A 13,871-nucleotide genomic window follows, 5' to 3' on the forward strand; every position below is an offset into this window, starting at 1 on the left:
AAAGGAGAGATGGGCTAAAATGCTTCCCTCACCAGACTGCGCTTAGACCATTCAGACGTCAACCACGTTCTTTCTGATCTGAGTATCAGTGAAGTGCTGCATCTATTCACGTCACTTAAACTGAAAAATGCAGAAAGGAAGGAGGAGTGAAAGAAAGAAAATTGAGTAGTGATTGGTAGTTGGTCACTGTTGTAGCTCTACTGATGCAGACTTCAGCATATGCGGACAAAATTGCAAATAATGATTTGCATTAGTGTGTCTTACTCTGGTCAGAATTTGTGAAAGGGGTTGTGCAGCAGCGCAGATATAAAATGAATTTGAGACTTTGTTTATAATTTCTGTCAGGTTCTGACCATTGCAAAACACTGTGTGCACTCATAAAATATTAAAGGAAACCTAGAGAAGCTGAGAATAAGATGATAAAATATTTAATGAAGTTCAAACAAGAGATATGTTCCCGTATCATTAAGTGTAACGTTAAATTCTAAGTGGTGAACCTTTGCAGAAGATGATTGAAAGTCTGTTTTGTTCAGCTTAATGTCTAGTTAAGTTTCCTGTAGAGTGCAGCTAAGTGTCATCTTACTGTGTAAGATACTTTAATTGCTGGTTTTGTACAAACATATGGGAATTGGTGTTTGGTATTGTTACGCAAATATGCCAGTAGGATAACTTGTATATAACTTCAGCTGTGATGCTGGTGAAGACCAACACTGTCACTGTTTGTTTATGCCGGATCAGAGTAGCAATCAGTAGATACAGTTTTTAAATGTCTTCTTTTAGACAGAGATGGACTTCCAGTGTTCTGAGAAAAAAAAAAAATCAAACTATACTTAACATTAATATAACTTATTGCTATATACATTCTTTTAAATAACATAAGAGTTGCAGTTACCTGGCAAGGATGCATTTTCATTGAAAAGACCTCTGAAAACAATCTGTTACAGTCAATGTGTACAAGTAACTTATTTTACTCTGAAGGATGAAAAATAAATGAGAAATAATGCTAACACTACTCTGTGTAAACTTTAATACCGATTAAGTACACTAAGCTCTGAATTGTACGCTCACAACCTCTGAAAAGGGCATCGTGAATTGCACAGAAATTCAGAGATATATGGGTAAGATTGTATTTGCTGGTAAATTTGTCAGCTTCCACATGCCAGTTAATACATTACAATTGGATATGAGACTATGAACTAGGAAATGTGTGTCTAACTTGTGTGAAGCAAGCTGTAGCTTAACATCCAGAATTCTGTAATCAATATTTTGGTAGTGAAAGGCATTTAAATATTGAGGCAAAACAGAGGGCTTCCTTTTTTTGCCTTTTCTGTAGCATAATGTCATTTTTAAACCAGACTTTCTACTTCTTGCCCTTTCAACTAAGTAGTTAACTAATCATAGTTATACCAAGACCAAAATTGATCATTGAGCTTAAGTAATCTCATTAAGAAAACTTGTGCTGTTGGTGGTACTAACAGACCCAAGCAAGAATACAAGGTCTGTTGCGCTAGGCACTGTATAAGGACAGCGAAACAGTCCTTGTAATTTGGCAAGCTTGGTCTAGACTGTGTTGGCTACTAACGGCTCACCTGGTATTTTTAAAACTCTGAATTGGACTTCCTGAAGACTGTGTTGTGTTTCTAGAACTGGCCATTGGCAAAAAGAAACCCAAAATATGGAGTGCTAGTAACATGATGGTTCTCTTGTGTAGCCAACAGCAGTTGCATAAAATAGCTTGGAGGGGCACAAACTCTTCTGCCTCTTTAGCTGATTATAGCATCACATAAAATAGTACTTTAGTAGCCATGTGAAATGGCTACTATAAGCCTAGGAAGATGGCAACTGAAAACAGTCCTGACTTCTTTGAAAGAAGGAAGTGAATGGGAGAAGGGTGATGAGAGAACAAACAGCGATGGTAGGGAGGAGAAGGCTTTCCAGCTACATGACACTCAAGACCTTGGCAGTAGTGTGAAGTCCAGTTACTATATATAAAGGCCAAACTCCTCCCTTGATCTCTGTGCAGTCCTTCCATCACCATCCATATGCACCACAGGGTGGCATGGAGCCTTCATATTTTGCCGCAGACCGTAACCTAAGGGGGGAAAATAACTTCTCCATTTGGGCTTTTTGACACAAGACAAACAGTTGGGAGTAAAGGAAGTTTTACTATTCTGTTCTCAAGTGGAGCACTGAGAAGTAAGAATTGCTTAGTATCTTACAAGCCTGGAGGTAGAAGCTGGTAGTAATCTCTAGTTATCTTGGTGTCCTGTTATTTTACTTAACAAGGTCCTTTTTATGCTGATTAAATGGACTTTTCTGCTTTTTTAGACACATCGGACATGTTGGTTGGGATCCAAACACAGGTTTTGATGTAAGTAATTTAATAAGTTATTCAAGACACTGAATAATTAAAAGGTTTAGAGGCTTTTTAACGTAAGTTGTGAAGATTGGCATTAAATGAACTTAACTGTACATAAAAATAGTTATAAATTGTGATTTTTATAATATGATTCAAACATAGAGAGATGTTGGAGCAGACGGGAATAGGAGAGATCTGGGATTGAGGGGAAAACATGCAAAATTTAAGTTTTTGTGCAAGGTACTTACCTCTCCTAAAACAGTCCTTTCTGATGGAAAAGTCAACCTAGAGACTTATCCTCGGTTTTGCTGTTCCTTTTATCTACATGGTTTGTGTTGCTTTTTCCCCATACAAGTGGTATTTTTAAAAATTCTTCTATTTCAAGCTACTTAAAACTAACGTCTCTGACTTGCAGGTGAACAACTTAGACCCAGAACTGAAAAACCTGTTTGATTTGTGTGGAATTTCAGAGGCTCAACTAAAAGACAAAGAAACTTCAAAGGTCATATATGATTTCATTGAAAAAACAGGAGGTGTGGAAGCTGTTAAAAATGAACTGCGCAGACAAGGTGGGATTCCTTTTATTTCCATGTAAAAATTAGCAGGGCATTTTTTGCCTTAAAGATTAGAGTAGAAGCTGTTAATGATGAGCAATTCTTGATTCTCTTCTCTGGATGTCATGTCACCGCAGTTGCATTGGATTTCATAATGTTTCTGTATACCGTACCCTATGTAAAAATGTTCGTGTGACCCATGAGAGCTCTCTAACGAAGAAGGATCTTATCTATGTCAGCTAAGTAATTTCCAGTAACACTTAGTCTGACTGTAAAACTGTGCAGTATATTCCATATAGATTTTTCAGACTGTGTACGTTGCATATTTATTTTATAATCTCAATCTTATAAGTAAATTAAAATCTTAGAAGTAATATTGCTGTTGTCAGTTCTAGTAGTAGCACATGTCTGACAGGTGTATGTGTGGTGCCCATTTACCCTGGCTGCACTGTGTAACCTTGCAACAGGTAGAGGCCTGCAAGTTTTATATGACTATTTAAAAAAGGAAAAAAAGCTTTTTTTTCTAATTTAAAGTAAAAAGTACTAGTTTTGAGCAGGCTTCTGCTGCAAGAAAATTCTCAAATAAGCTATTTCCTGCCTAACCTTTAAATGTGATCTCAGCTGATGCATTATCTAGTGGAACATAGCAAGTCAGTCTGAAAATTACACTGCCAATGTCAGACTTTCAAAAATTTGCCTATAACACTTCTCAAGAGAAATCGGATATAAATGCCATTGAAATTATAGCAGTTTGAAATTAATGAATAAATTGTTTGAGTGACCGAAGAGACAGAGATTCAGGGTACAATGACCTGTTACATTTATTCCTTAGGTCCCCCGCGGTGGAGCGGTACGTATTTGAGCTGGCATCGAAGCATATGCTTCAAAGTATTCACGTTGCTGTGTGATTTCTTTCCTAGATGAGAAACCTTAGTCTGCATCTGGTTGACTACGATACTAAAAATTATAGTCAAACTTCTTAGTTAAATTGCAAGCAAAATTTCAGTTATGATTTTTTTTTTCTTAGTAAGAAACTGTCAGTTTCTTTATATAATCTTAACTCTGTTTAAACGTTTACAGAGTTGTTGATCCTATACTGTTGACCATAAAATTGGATTGAGAAGACTTGTCTTGGAGTCTTATAACTAGCTTAAAATACTTCAAAAATGCCTATTTTTCTATTGCGTATGTGTTAACTTCAAGTTACGGCCACTTGCATGTATGCAATTGAAAAAAAAAGCTGCCTCATCTTTAACATGCATGATAATAACCTACCTCTGTGCTTTTTGATAGAGGTAGTTAAAATACTCCAGTATTATGTTATTTGATGTGTAGGCTTGACTGCTGTTTGAAGTGTTCTTCTCAACTGAAACACGTTTTTCTGTGTGTTATTGCAAGAATTTCTGTGCTTACGTATTCACCCTGCTAGGATGCTGACTAGAGAGTTGCAGACACGTCGTTCTGCTCAGATGGAAGTTACTTGTTTTTCCTGCCCTTTCCCTAGTTTTGGCACTGTTGGTTGGTTTTTTTTAGTGACAATACCATCAATAGAAGATTTTACATACTTTTTTTTGTTAATAGCCATGTTCAGATTAATGTGCATTTATAAAAAACTAAATCATTTTCTTGCTTTGCTTGTACCGGCTGTCTGGGGGGGGAAGGGAGAGAGGATGAGGTAATGGTGCTCCCTCCTTGTTCCTCCTCCCTCATTTCACTCCAGCTGGGTGCAGACAAGCCTTATAAAAACTTGTTAACTCTATTTCCACAGATTGGATGTGGCATATCTCTCTATATACAATGCAAATAAAACCTTTCCCCACAGGAAAATTTAAACCTTGTGTTCAAAATCTACAGACGCTACAGGCTCTGGAGCATGACCATGTTATATATCTTTTCAGTAATACAGAAAAACTGTTTTTAGTGCTTGCTGAGTAAGTTGTATTTGAAAATACTGTCCTCCAATGGCCGAAAAGGAAACTACGGTCATGCCAGGCAAAAAGTGGTGGGATTATTTTTAATCAAGAATGTTGGCAGTGTGTCTCTTGCAAAATATATGAAGTTTGAGAGGAGATTCTCCCCATGTTGTTCTTTTGAAGGGATGGAAAAAAGCAGAGCAGTTTCTGGAACTTAAGAACATAACACGTAATTTTAAGAGGGGTATGTTTCTCTAAAATGAGCAGGGAAGGAAGCACTGAGGCACTAGTGTCTCCTGTTTCCTCAAAATCCCTTTTTTAGTGATGTCCCCTCTCTATTCCAGTGCAGACAGCCTACTTTCTCAGCATGTATCAGGAAGGAGATAATAGAAGAGGTAAAGAAGTATCTTCTTTAGTGTAATACCCTTTTCGTCATCACAGCATATGAAATCAAATGTGAATTTTCTTAGTTGGATTATTAAGTAGAAAGTGCCATAAGCCATTAGATGCTTAATGGAAGAGGAAATGAAACGGTGCTATTTAAAATGCCATTAGCAGAGTGAGTACATTTCAAGGCTACTTCATGTGGAAATGATCCTGTGCATTGAGGTAGCCCTGAAGTTGTTTCCTTTCTACAGTGCCTTCCATAAGGACATTGTTGGAACTAATTTTTAGTAAAAGGCACTAAGAGTCAGTTTATGCTGCATCATAATGCATTAGTAGTTACTTTGTTACTAGAAGATGATGCTTTAAAAAATATTTGTTTCTGTAATTCCCTCATAAAATAATGGATAGATTATGAAGTGGAAATTCTGTATTTCACTTCAAGTGTATTTTCTAAAACCTCTTTCTCTTGCCTTCTGTCCTAGCTCAGCAAAATTTTAGAGGATTCTTTTGAAATTTGTCTGCATTTTGTCATGAGAAATTGAAACACTAAAGATACACTTGGATTATGAAGAAGATTACTACCATAGGACCAAACCAAAATTAATGACCAAGCTTGTTTTGTGACTTTAGTCTTTTTATGTATTCTACTTGCTTCCTGCAGTGTTGATTCTTTTACAAAATACACGACAGACATAGGGGCTGTATTCAGCTTGGTTTGCATTCATATAATCATAGTTTATATTCAACTTAATCCAGAATTGGTAAAATTTGCACAGGCACAGAGATCCTTGCAAAAGGCAAGGTAAAGCTTTTTTTCTTCTTCTGCTAGTCTCTGAAAGACTTACAGCTATTGAGTACTGTGTAACTGGAAATTGTTTTGTTTCATTTCAGCTCCACCTCCACCACCACCATGCAGAGGAGGACCCCCTCCACCTCCACCACCACCTCCCCATAGCTCAGGCCCTCCTCCGCCCCCTGCTAGGGGCCGAGGGGCACCACCTCCACCTCCTTCAAGAGCTCCCACAGCTGCACCTCCACCCCCACCTCCATCTAGACCTGGTGCCACAGTGCCCCCACCTCCTCCAAACAGGATGTATCCTCCACCACCACCAGTGCATTCATCATCTGCACCATCCGGCCCTCCTCCACCGCCACCACCACCAGCAAGTGGGTCATCTGTTCCTCCACCACCACCTCCTCCTCCACCCCCTCCTGGTCCTCCTCCACCACCAGGCCTTCCTTCAGAGGTTGATCACCAGCTTCCAGTTCCTGCAGGAAACAAAGCAGCGCTCTTGGATCAAATCAGAGAAGGAGCTCAGTTAAAGAAAGTAGAACAGAACAGTCGACCAGTGTCCTGCTCAGGAAGGGATGCACTGTTAGACCAGATACGACAGGGTATACAGCTGAAATCTGTGAGTAAAGCTGTTTCTCATCTGTGTCTCCTTGGGAGTTGCAAATGGCTGCAGTATTGCAGTGTCAACAGTAACTTGTGGCTCTGTTTCGGGCTGGATCATAACTTTTAGAGTTTTTGAAGTGATGCTTTAAACAGTAGTATGGAGAAAATGCTTAGAACGCATATTTGCTATAGATGAGTATTGGTGCATGAAATTATCCTTGTTTCAAACTCATTTCTCACTTTTCAGTAAAGCTTTCAGCATAAATCCTACAATGATGATAGCACGGTATTGTGGCTGTAAAGAACTTTTGCAAGAACTGTGAAAGATTGCTGGTCTCCTGAATACTTCAGTAAAATCATTTAAACAACTGCAGGGGATGAGTTCAGCAGTAATGGTAGTGGAAGGCAAACACTAGAATTTTTTTTTTTTTCCTTTCTCTCTCTCCATCTTAAAATGGACCTGTGCTCTGCAAATGTTGAGGCTTGTAGGAAGGTGGCTGCCTGTGTCTGGAAAAGTGCCGCCTGTGAGGGATGCCTCTGCTGTTCCTGCCACAGCTTAGGCTATTACTATTTCTTCTTGATGTCACTGAATAGCTTCAAAATAATTTTGCCTGTAGGTGGTACTTCCCCCCACACACACTCTTGTGCACTTGAGGCTTCTGATTTGAAAGGTGTTAGTGCATGTTAATATTTATTTGCCATTACAGGTATGCAGTATAAAAGTCTATTACTCTCAGAAGGGATTATCAACCCAAAGCAGACCTGGTTAACAAACCTAAACAAGAAAAAATATTTTGTGGTATATACCAAGGATAAAATAAATAATGATTATGCAGCCACACAAGTCATGCCAGTACAACCATATTAAGAAGCTTTCCTTTAGCTGAGCACTCATTTCTTGATAGTCAGAGCTGAAATATTTAATCTTGAGTATGGACTAACTACAGTTGTGTTACATGGCAAAAGGGAAAAGCTTGACTTTTTTATAAATAAAAACTTAGCTTGAGCTAAAGAAACAAACTGCAGTTTCACTCTTTCTTCTGGCTGAAAATAAACTCATTAATCTTACAAGGAAGTTTGTCACAAAATACACAGGTTGTTTTGCTAATTACATCTTTCTAATGTATCCTTTTTTCCAAGGTATCTGATGGTCAGGAGAGTGCACCACCTACACCTGCACCCACCTCAGGAATTGTGGGTGCATTAATGGAAGTTATGCAGAAAAGGAGCAAAGCCATTCATTCTTCAGGTGAGTCTGACAGAATTTTTGTGACCTGATGGTGTCAGGTTTCCAAGAGTTAACACTTCTATTCAATGTAAAATATTGTTGGAAAAAAGCATGGATTTCAGCATATAGTCCAATACAGAATGCTCTAGGCAGACCCCTAGTGATGGTTTGAATGGTTACTTTGTGCTACTTTGATTTACCGGTGTACAATAGTTTGCAGTAATACTGAATTAAAAATTACTAATCAAGGTTAATATCCTTATAAAGATTTTTTTTTTTTTAACACCTAACTTATTTCATCAGGTATCCAGTGGATAAAAATAAGTTGTCAAAATATTTTGGAAGGAAGGTTTTTAACGATTTTTGTTTCTAGAAGCCAAAGCTCTTGCAAAAAGATTCATGCTGTTAAAACTGTGGTTTCCAGTGTGCTTTGGATGCCACCTGCTGGATAATAATCAGACAACTAGTGTTACTTCACTAATCCCATACTAGTGCTGAATCAACTTCTCACACTTCAGTGCTTGGAAAACTGCAAGAGGATTTGCATTTCTCAAATACCAGCTTGTAATAAATGCAGTTCAGGAGCTGCAGTGCAGCTGTTTGGTTCCATCTCTTCTGTTCAGGCTTTGATGTATTTTTCTTCCAGAGCTTGGCTTGATACCAAAATTGCACTTGCAGTTTGCAGATTGTTTGACTAAGTGCAATAGAGTTTGTTGATTTGCTGGCCTATCTAGTAATCTCCAATTTTGGTACTTTACATAAATTAAATACCAGAAGGTTGCTAAATACAGCATTTTTGTAGGAAAGGAGATGCTCTTGCCTAACAAATAACTAGTTCAATTTTAACAGGCTACAATTTTTAAATTATGATACATATAAAAATAGTGGAAGGCTGAATAAAGTTAACAACAGACATTGATGTTGAAGTTGATGTGCATTGCACAGCTTAGAATATTCCAGTAACCGCAACAAACTTCAGCTCACAGAATTTTTTTTTATCTGCTTGTACAGTAAACAGAAATCCCATTATGTAGTAAACCTGGGGAAGCAGTTCTTAGGTTTCAGAAGTTAATCTGTCCTTGAAGTTTAAAACCCGATCTGGAACAAGCTGGCCACTTTCACATTCTCTAAAAAAGAGTAATAAGTAGTAAGTGTTAAATGAGAGCTTCTAATTCTTTTTCTTATAGCAAAAAGCAAGATACATTTTTCCTACTTGGGGAAAGGAGTGAGAAGGAAAACAAATTAGATTTAACTTTCAGCCAGTATCTATCTAAGTTGAATGTCATGTCTAGAAATCTTAAAATAGAGTATTACCAAATGTATTGTTGTGACCTCCTTGAACTGATTGTTCTGTTTTCAGAAAGTTATGGGAGAAATCAATAACAATTTTGTCATGTTAATTCAGTGCATGCAAGTGACTTGCTTTTTTTTGTCTTACAGATGAAGATGAGGATGAAGATGATGAAGAAGACTTTGAGGATGATGACGAATGGGATGATTGATCATATATTATTATATATATATTTTTTAAGGTGAACGATACTAAACACTACTTCCTGTCTATGGATTCTGTAAAATTATCATGTAAATGTTCTACCAATTTGCTGTATATTTTTGTTGCCTTTTGCTTTTTTATTAATCTGTGCAATACCTCATTTAATCTGTAAAGGTTTGTCATAATCCTCTACAAAGCTACTCCCTGTTAATGTGTGCAAGTTTACACCTGGATGATCATGTACATGTGAATACTTTCCATTCCACCAATAAGGGAGTTTAAATGTAATATGTGAGACTGACAAAAACCTTAATGTAATTTAGTTATAATGCAAGAAGGAAAACACTATTTTCATACCCTACTTTTTCTGTATCTAAATTTTCTTATTAAAACCTAGTATAGCACTATGTTCTTTAAGTGATGCAGCTCTTAGTTTATTTAGCCCCTTCATTTCAAATGCAATGCTACATGAATGTTGAGGCTGGTTTATACTATTGCATGGTTTCAAATACATCACAACATTGCAGTTCAAATCTTAGCAGTATGCTTTACATAAAACAAAATCACTACAGAAATGCACAGCTAGTTGTGAAGATTACCTTGCCATAACTGTATCAATACTGACTGCTATTGAATAGCAGTAGTAATTAAATTCTTCAGTGAGGGAACTCTCTGTCTGAAGTTAAACAGGGTGGCTTTACATTGTAATAGTGGTAAAGGCATCTTTGATGCAGGCAAGTTCAGTCTTTTTTTTTTTTTGTCTTTTTTTTTTTTTGTTGTTGTCCTTCCCAGCTCCTACTTTCAGAATGAAGAAGTGTAAATTACTGGGGGCTATACTGGAGGCTGGCAATTGCTACAGTTTGATTTATTTTTAAAATCAGTTTTATGTGGTTTTCAGGCTGAAGGGCTGCGTTTAATGCTTGCTTCAATAATGTTTAATTACTTTTTAAAATTTGTAGGACATTGGTGTACTAATAAAGTAAACATAAGTGGTATTACTTTGCAGTCTTTGCGTTATGGTACACAACAAATGATGAAACACCAATCCTACGTCCATAAAGTTGGAAAGCCATTAACTCAGAATATACGCTTTGAATAAGTACTGAACTTTATGGCAATATTCTATCTTCTTATGTTGGTTCGAAGACCAAGGGTTGTGATGAAGATCAAGAACTCGATTCACAAGAATAGTATTTGAATAAGTGGACGGAAAATGGGATTCTCATTTCACAGCTTGCACATTTATATAAGTTGTACTTTATAGTGCAGTAAACATTGGCATATCTGCCTATTACAAAATACTAATCTATGCTATGTGGGTATTTAATATCTGCAGCATTAATTACTGTACTTACTGTAACTTTCAGGTAGAAAATCTTTTTAAAAACCACATTATCTGACACGGAATGTTTAGTTAAGTCAGTCATATTTGGAGTGTAGTTAATGCATAGTGTTCTGGGTCTTTGACTGTAGTAAAGCTATCAAACTAAATTTAAGTTATCGGAATTGTATTGACTGAAACCCAGTGTTGACCTGATCTTGACAGGCTGGACCTGCATGATACGGCTTGGATTTCTAACCCAGTTATAACCTAGTCTTTAGCGAATTAATTTAGTCATATGAGAAGAAAGGAAAGTTGCTGAAAAGTAGTGGGAGAGGTAAGGTTGTAGTTAAATTATTCAGAGGATGCTGACTTCCTCCCAAGAGTAATTTAAGCACATAACTTGAGGAAAAAAAGTTTCCAAGTGGTCTCACTTTCTTGCGGTAACTTTCGCATTGCCCTCTGCTGCTAGAAACACTTCCTACTGGCTTTGCTGCTGTAATGGCTTGAGCATTGGATCAAGTGCAAGTGCAGCCTGGGGTAGCTAATGGCAGTGGAGTTAAGAACTTGCGTATAAGGAAAATATTTGTATGGCTTTCATATAACTTCTGGCACTGCTCCCTTATTTTTTTTATTGCATATAGGGCATTTTAAAATTAAGCAGGTGAGGCCTAGAGGTTTTCCTGACACGCTACTTACTAGATAAGTTTAGCTGTTATGTTCCAGAATTGGAGTTTCTGTAATATAGTTAATTATTAAGCATCACAGTTCATTAATCAAACTTTTATTCCAGGTTTTGGGAGCTCTGAAGTTACCTTATCGAATAAAACTTTGATTTGTAGATACTGGCCAAAGAAAGCGTTTGGGTTTTCTATTTCTTTTTCTTCATACAAAAAGTACACTCACATCCTTTGGTGTCCAGGTTAATATTTACTTCAAAGTAGTGTTTGTACATGATAAATTTCAGGCATAAAGACTGCAATGGCAGTTAAGTTAGTCATACCTGCATGCTTCAGCACTCCACCACTTGCACTATGAGCAGAAGACAGCATTTCATGATACTGGTGCATTGTTGCTAAACCTTGTAATGAAGGCCTCTCTTATATTCCGGTTAAATGACTGTCCAGATAGCCTTAGCAATTAACAAACTAGCATGAGGCTTTTGTATCTCAACACTCTATGTGCATAGACAATATCGGCTAGCCACTTGTACGTATGAAATCCGTAAGAACTTCTCAATCATTCAGTTTTCCATTTATCAAACTGAAATTTTTAGTATGTGAATTTTTGAAATGTACAGTGAATAGGATGTTGCACTGGTGGCAATTCATCATGGAGCATAATAAAATTAATTTGACCCAACTAGCGTAAAACTGTGTGGTTTTTAAGTTCTAATTGTGGCACAGCTTTTAAAATAGATCTGCATATTGATTACACACTTTAAAAGTAACTTTGGTCGCCTAGCCAAGTTCACAAAGCAGTAAAGAGCCACTGTCAAATCGCAGTAGTTCTCATGTCTCTGGAAAGTTGGGTTGTGCTAGTGAATAAACACAATGAGTAGGAATGTGACACCCTGTCCTCCTGGCAGGTCTCACAGCTGCTACTGAGGCAAGTGCAATAATCCAGCAACAGTTCAAGGGCGAACAAACACGGCTTCGTTAATAAACAGGCCAGAAGGAGTACGAAATAGTTAACTCTTGTCAATGAATGCTCTAACTTACGAGGTTTCTACAGATGTAAATCTTCGTCTTGCGTGTTGTAATGTTTGAGCTCGGGACGCTTCAGAAGCCTGCTTTCCTCTAAAGCAGCTGAAGAGGCCAGCATTCCAAATTTTTATCTGGTGTACACTTTCTTTTGAAGTTTAGTACTTCTATGATTTTTAGGCCTTAAGTGCAAGGCAAAGCTGGAATTGTTACTTACAGGGTGTGCTGAAGTATAGAATTATTTTCTCTCTGCTTAGTAAACAGAAGCTTAAAACATGCTTTTGAAAAGAGGCTTTTCTTTCAGTTTTTTTTTATTTGACAGTGGTTACTTTCCCAAGCAACACATGTAAAGAGGAAAAAGGAGGAGAGATCCTTTTGTTTTTGTTTAAGACTGTTACCAATCCATTGCAATAGCCTTTATCTAATCATTAGAAGAATTCCTGGTCTAATTAAAGTTCCTGAAGCTTAAGTACAGTGATAAGCAGCTTTATTTATAGAAAAGTGAAAATGGTTTAGGTAAGCTTAGAAGATACTAAGCCTCTGTCTCTCAAAGGCCCAGTGTTATCCTCTAGCACTGCAGTAAGGACTCCTGTTGCTATGTATTTGTTTACTGCCTGGCGTTTTCTTGTGAGCGAGGAGGAGGAGAAGGAAGGGTAGTACAAACTGGAACGTGAGCTGTGGAGGTTTAATGTCCATGCTTAGGCCTGACACTTCTCTCGGGTAGTGTTTGAAAGTGTGAGGATGTTTATACAGTTGCAGAAGAGACTTTTCTTTTTCACCACCAGACTGCTATGGGACATCTGCTATTTTGCCCTTGAAAAAATAAACCAGTAGTTGTTTGAAATCACAGATTTGAAATTTATGCAGATGCATGTTGAGAAGTAGCATCGTTGTGTCAATATAAAAATATAAATAATGAGTTGTTTTCTGACATTTTATTTTATGCTGAATTTTACAGTATTTGTGGAGGAACCTGCTAAAATGAGCTAGAATAGTAATTTACCAGGTATTCAAATTCTTCTCTAATGTAGTTTTGGGTAATACCTGTAGGACTTACCCATCTATAAACAGCTTAATACACACCTGAAATCATGAAGCTTGGTATTTTGTATTTATTGTTGTTTTTATCTATTGGCACTGACAAACATACTTAAAGGCCTTTTTGCTAGTGCTCTAAAGAGTTTTTGGAGTCTTTTTGGAGTGAAGTTCTTGAGCCATTATTTCATGTGTGTGTTTTTTCCCCTCCCTGAAGCTGAATCATCTTTTCTCAGTTTTGTTACTCGAGCAGTAGGAATTTTAAACTTGTTACTTGAGGATTAGATGAGGGGGTGTAAGGTTTTCTGAGGAGAAAACTTCAGAGAAGTTTGAAAAAACAAGTTCGAAAACAGCCATAACCCACATCATATTTTTGTATGTGCCAGCTGGGGGACACAATATGATCTGAAGTTTAAAGCTTAAGAAATATGATAATGCTTGTATCATGTATCAGAGGCAAAGTATTTGCTTAAATGACAT

The 13,871-nt window shown here is 37.2% G+C and overlaps 1 protein-coding gene across 1 annotated transcript in view; it reads left to right on the plus strand.

Moving 5' to 3' along the window:
* Positions 1-12,015, plus strand: part of WASL (WASP like actin nucleation promoting factor) — a 51,901-nt gene extending 39,886 nt beyond the window's left edge. The window contains exons 7-11 of the mRNA XM_087766427.1: positions 2,329-2,371; positions 2,775-2,928; positions 6,105-6,625; positions 7,750-7,858; positions 9,278-12,015. Coding sequence (XP_087622553.1) covers positions 2,329-2,371; positions 2,775-2,928; positions 6,105-6,625; positions 7,750-7,858; positions 9,278-9,339 — 889 coding nt within the window. The 3' untranslated portion in view covers positions 9,340-12,015. The remainder of the gene's footprint in view (positions 1-2,328; positions 2,372-2,774; positions 2,929-6,104; positions 6,626-7,749; positions 7,859-9,277) is intronic.
* Positions 12,016-13,871: the final 1,856 nt, after the last annotated feature.

This window comes from Nipponia nippon, unplaced genomic scaffold, assembly GCF_047370975.1.
Source record: "Nipponia nippon isolate SJK-2023a ecotype South Korea unplaced genomic scaffold, ASM4737097v1 scaffold_3, whole genome shotgun sequence".
NCBI lineage: Eukaryota > Metazoa > Chordata > Aves > Pelecaniformes > Threskiornithidae > Nipponia > Nipponia nippon.